This window comes from Natrix helvetica (genome assembly GCF_964273705.1).
Source record: "Natrix helvetica genome assembly, chromosome: 1".
Lineage (NCBI taxonomy): Eukaryota > Metazoa > Chordata > Lepidosauria > Squamata > Natricidae > Natrix > Natrix helvetica.
The window spans coordinates 203,058,241-203,064,390 of NC_138548.1; the positions used below are offsets into that span (position 1 = coordinate 203,058,241).

At 40.4% G+C, this 6,150-nt stretch overlaps 1 protein-coding gene across 1 annotated transcript; it reads left to right on the top strand.

Annotated features, from left to right (window-relative positions):
• Positions 1-2,708: 2,708 nt before the first annotated feature.
• LOC309395307 (olfactory receptor 1F1-like) lies at positions 2,709-3,656 on the top strand (the record flags this gene model as incomplete). Its single annotated transcript, XM_081959408.1, has 1 exon — positions 2,709-3,656. The coding sequence occupies one exon, from the start codon at positions 2,709-2,711 to the stop codon at positions 3,654-3,656; it is 948 nt and encodes a 315-aa protein (XP_081815534.1).
• Between the last annotated feature and the right edge of the window lie 2,494 nt (positions 3,657-6,150).

The following is a 6,150-nucleotide window of genomic DNA, read 5'->3' on the forward strand; positions in this document are numbered from 1 at the left end:
CTGTAAACCATTTAGAGAGGGCTGTAAAAGCACTGTGAAGTGATAGAAAAGGCTATAAGTGAGCTGTTGCTATTGCTATTACAGCATAAATTTAGATCCAAGTTTACCAAGTATTTGGGAAATCCCCTCCCACTTTCAAGTGCTGGTTAGGCTCATTAGTATCAGACTTTGGGAAAATGCAGGTGACATTTCATAGACAGGGAGAACTGGCTTAAGAACTGCTGAAGAAATTAAAACCAGAGTTTTATTTGTGTCAAGGCTTAGAAAGTGGGATTAAACATAAAAGACTTGACATTTCAGGGAAATCAATTTAAATGTGATGATTGTTGGAACAAATTCACAAACTAAATAGAAAGATGTTTTTGTTAAAATGCTATAGTTTAGGATGAAGTATTGAAAACAGCTCTTCTAAGTTAGAGAGTTAGCTATCTATATAGCCGTAGCACTTATACCGCTTCACAGTGGTTTTACAGCCCTCTCTAAGCGGTTTATAGAGTCAGCATATTGCCCCCAACAATCTGGATCCTCATTTTACCAACCTCAGAAGGATGGAAGGCTGAGTCAACCCGGCAGTCAGCAGAAGTAGCCTGCAGTACTGCATTCTAACTACTGCACCACCATGGCTCTATAGATCTATAGATCTGCATACATCTGATGTCTGTAACCTTTAACTGGGTAAAACAGTGCTCTATAGGGCATTTTTTTCAATCAAGAATTTCAAATGGGCTAACTTAGAGAATGTGTCCAAAATTCAGGAATGTGTCCAAAATTCAGGACCCATGAGTCCCATGGAATTAAACTTGTAATAAAGTAATAAACTTGTCATAAAGTATTTTATCACATAATACAAAATATCATCAAACATTTCCTGTGATCAGTTGCTAATGTTTGACTGTACCATACAGTTCAACATAGGCTACTTTCAAGGCAGAAACATTTCTGAATATCTCTGTGAATTTCAAAGATTTTTTTCACGTACATTAGAAATTCTACCATTGTTGAAGGGATTCAATTTGGTAAGGAAATATCTCTAAAATGGGGTCCCAATGAGTCACAGGTTATCTGGTTATCTTTTATACCTGTGCAGTCTCTAAAAGTGAGACAATTTTGGTGATAAAAAGATGGTTTATCTTTATTAAAGGATTTTTTTCTCATGGGTCTAAGCATCGTATACATTTCAGATTTACAGTCATTTTTTTTGTAAAGCTCATAAATCTTGCAGAATGTAAAATTACTGGGGGAAGGATGATCCAAATTAGAATTCTAGACCAGTGAAAAGTACCTAAGAAGAATATATTCAAGAAGCTAAATGGTAAACTTAAGGAATTGTTCTTTAAGTTGAAATTATTGAAAGGATGGGATGAAAAATTGGTTATGATTATGGTTGCACATATGATTCACAAGCCCATAAAATGCACAGGCAAATTTGTTTCATCTCTTTTACAGCGTAAATCATCTCTGACAGATCCTGCTATGGTAATAATTACAGATCACATTCCACTCTGTGCAATGTAAATGAGATCCTCTACAGCCCTCAGACAAAATTTAATATTGTTTTAGCAGCATATGTTTCCAGCTCTTAATCAGTAACAGCAACCCAGCAAAACTGATTTCAAGAAATTCTCCTTTACCAGAACATGAAGAAATGGGAAACATTTTTAGGAGACAATGTATGAAACACCGGGATGTTTTAAAAACCCTATAAAGGGAAAAATCTGTTCAGAGTAAATCTGAAATGCAACAACTTTCAAACAGATGCAAGGTATGCCAACCAACCGACCCTTCAGCATTTGAAGGAAAAAGTAAGACTCTGACCTTATAGAAATAGACTGGGCTATAATTTCATTGATAAATCTAAAACAAAACTATTGTGAATCTATTTACAAACATTCAAAATGGCACTCATATTCTATATAGTGGATGATAAAGCAATTTTAGTACTAGACTCCAGAATAACAGGGGCATCTGTTTCATCTCCAGTAAATACAGCTTTGTTATTTTTTATCATAATGTAAACACCATTCCCAAATTAAATATATCAAATATTAGAAAGAATTTGGCATAAAGATACCTGAAACCATTGCCTGAAGAGATTCATTTCGGACAATTTGTAGAGCAATACAAATGGAGGAATTTGATGTTGATCCAAACGATGTGGGTCTGATCAATGCAGAGTCCCATAAACATTAACAAAGGCGCACTTGTTAACCCCAGGATATGAAATTTGTCAAAAGAACAGTTGTGTTGATTTTAGATCAGGCTTTTCAGCAATTCTGTTTGGTTGCCTGCCTTGCAGAAAGTCTGGTGCATCATCAACATTTCCCCAAAAACTTTACAAAAAAAGTTGAGCTATTGCTGACATCTAAAGCTCAAGAGCGCTTACTTTATTTGCTGAAATTGTCAATTTATAAGGCAGTGAATCACTGTCATTGGATAATTATATTCATAGATGTGCTTGGAATCTTATGGACAATTGGGACATATTGTGTAAAAGAAAGAATATACTAGCTTAAAATCTGTGGGTGTAGGTTTGTAGGGTATGTGTGTGTCTGTATGAACATTACCATGTCACCCCCGAAATAAATAAGGCCAAAGGAAAGAAGCAAAAACAGCCAAGATGAGACCCATGTTAGAAATAAAACTGTCATGTACATTGATACCAGTTAAGTCAGATATTAATCTCTTTCTCATTCATTTTCAGCTGTGAAATGGCCAACCAGAACCAAACAGACAACTCAGAAATAACCCTTTTGATGATCTCCAGTAGACCTGAATATCAGAGTCTTTTCTTCTTGCTTTTTCTGTCCATTTATTTGCTGGCCCTTCTAGGGAATTTTCTCATTGTCTTGCTTATCTGCTTAGACAACCATCTCCTTCGGGCCCCGATGTACTTCTTTCTGTGCCATCTCTCCTTGGCTGACATCATTTTTGTTTCCACCACCGTTCCCAAAATCCTGATAAATCTGATGTCCCAGACTCAGACCATCGCCTTCTGTGAATGCTTGACCCAGATGTATTTCTTTCTCACCTCTGGTAACACAGATAACTTCCTCCTTGCCTGCATGGCTTATGACCGCTACGTGGCCGTCTGTCACCCACTGCATTATGTCACTGTGATGAGCCACAAGTGCTGCCTATTTTTGGTTTCTGGATCCTGGATCATTTCCGGGCTCCACTCTTTACTCTATACCCTTCTGATATCACGCCTTTCTTTCTGTACTTCTATGGAAATCCCTTACCTTTTCTGTGATGTCTATCCTCTCCTGGAATTCTCCTGTTCTAATACAAGGCACATAAAGTTCTTGGCACAGACGGAAGGGGTGGTGGATTTGCTGGGGCCTTTAGCTGTCATCATTATCTCCTATGCACTAATATTCTCCACCATCATGAAAATTCCCTCAGCAGCTGGGAAATGCAAAGCGGTTTCCACCTGTGGCTCACATCTGGCGGTGGTGATCTTGTTCTACAGCACTATCAGCTGCCTTTATTTCCAGCCTCCCTCTGCGTACTCAGCCCAAAAAGGCACTTTTATTTCTCTCTTGTATGCAATGGTGATACCAATGCTGAATCCCTTCATCTATACACTAAGGAACCAGGAGGTAAAGTCAGCCATAGTGAGACTTCTGGGCAGGATGAGAGCTTTCTTAAGAACATGAGAACAAACAGAGTGACATTTCCATAGTTGCTGGGGGGTTTTTTGGGGGGAGGAGGAAGAGATGGAGGGCAAAGGTAAAGGTTCCCCTCGCACAAACGTGCTAGTCGTTCCCGACTCTAGGGGGTAGTGCTCATCTCTATTTCAAAGCCGAAGAGCCAGCGCAGTCCGAAGACGTCTCTGTGGTGATGGGGCGGCATGACTAAACACTGAAGGCAGATGGAATGCTGTTATCTTCCCACCAAAGGTGGTCCCTATTTTTCTACTTGCATTTTTACATGCTTTCGAACTGCTAGATTGGCAGAAGCTGGGATAAGTAATTGGAGCTCACTCCATTACGCGGCGCTAGGGATTCGAACTGCTGAACTGCCTACCTTTCTGATTGACAAGCTCAGCATCTTAGCCACTGAGCCACTGTGTCCCTGGAGGTGGAAGGTACTAGGGCCTTTAGCCATCATCATTATCTCCTGTGAAGACATATTCTCTACAATTATCAACATTCATTTTTAAAACCTAGGAAGCACAAGCCCCCCCCCCCCCATCAGTACTGACTTGATTATCATAATCTTGTTCTCTGGTAGTATTGGTTTCTAGCTTGCTTTTGTTTTCTCAACCCAGAAAGCAACCTTTGTCTGTACTGTGACATCTGTGTTGAATCCATTCATCCATATCCGAAGGAACCAGGACACAGAAAGAATTGCAGTTAGAAGAGAATAGGGATTTTTTTTTAAAAAATTGAAAATTAGGAGGCATTTGCATGCATTGCTCTGGTCAGTTTTGTAACTTTCTATCACAATATCATATTTCTGAAATTAATGTTATTGTTTTTCCCTGAGCTAACCCACTTCACTGCCTTTAAAGAATGGTTCAGGAGGAGGCGCCAACGTCGCAATGATACGGACGTGTGGTCTCGATGCTCCGAAACCGCAGCCGATACTTTGCCGCTTTGTGGTCCAATCAGACCTAAACTGTCCCGCAGAGACAGTGAACAGGAAGAATACGTCTTGCTGGTCTCAGGGACATCGCAAAGTCCCTGATCGATCCAAGAGAAGTTCATCAAGCCGGCAACAAAAAATCCAGCCATTAGGCTGATGAAGTTGGGGTGGCTCCAAAATGGAAGGATACGGAAAGAGAAAGTGTTTCGAGCTGGTCAGGAATTTTTACCATTTTAAAAGAGACTGCCTATAAAAAATTTAAAATTAATTTTAATTGGAGAACAGAATAAATAAGCAGCGGAATTAAGTTTGGAATGATTTTGGACAGTGGGTTATCTTACTTTTTAAATGCTATCTTCATGGATGGAATTTATGCAAGCCTTTTAAAATGAATGGATTAAGTTTTCTTCTTCTACTTTTTTCTTTTATTATACTTTGTAATCTTTGGACTAAAATTCTCCTCTTTCATTACTGTGCGTTTCTTCTAACTCATTCAAAAATCAGACTTTTTTAAAAACTTGAAATACAAAAAAGATACAAAAAGAAACAAAGAAAATTGCAACAATAACACTGCTACTTGGAGGCTGGAGGTTTGTGTATTGGAAATGAAACACTGTTACTTTTCTCACTGATTATCCTGGCTTGGTACTCCAAGGTCTCACTGCTTGTTTATAGAGAGTGATAAGAAGAAAAGCATACAGATGTCCCTTTGACATCTTTAACAAAAGAAAAGTGAAAATAAAAAGTTATTGTGAATCTATGCTTAATCTTGTTTCTGTTTCTGTTTATTTGGATTTATATGCCGCCCTTCTCCAAAAGGACTCAGGGCGGCATACAACATTAAAAAAACACACATCCCAAAGTTAAAAAAATTATATACATAGCCAAAAAAACAACCGAATTTAAAAGACAATGCATTTAGAATAAGTTAAAATTAACAGGCCAGGCTGGCTTGCTGGAAAAGCCAAATTTTTAGGGCGCGTCGGAAGGACCGGAGGTCAGGGGGGAAGGCGCTCCCACAGAGAAGGCTCTCTCCCTGGGGGTCACCAGCCAACACTGTCTGGCCGACGGCACCCTGAGGAGGCCAACTCTGTGGGATTGTACTGGATGTTGGGAGACTACTGGTGGCAGTAGGTGGTCTCACAGGTACCCTGGGCCTAAGCCATGGAGCGCTTTAAAGGTGATAATTAATACCTTGAATCGCACCCGGAAAACAACCGGCAACCAGTGCAGGCCGCCTAAAAGGGGTGTAACATGGGAGCACCTAGGTACCCCCATGACAACCCGTGCGGCCGCATTCTGGACCAGCTGAAGCCTCCGGGTACTCTTCAAGGGCAGCCCCATGAAGAGAGTGTTGCAGTAGTCCAGGCGAGAAAGGACGAGGGCATGAGTGACTGTACACAGAGCATCCCGATCCAGGAAGGGGCACAACTGCCGTACCAGGCGAACCTGGTAAAAGGCCCCCCTGGTCACGGCCGTCAGGTGTTCTTCTAAACTAAGCTGCGTATCCAGGAGGACTCCCAGATTGCGAGCCTTCTCTGAGGGGGCTAAAATTTCTCCCCC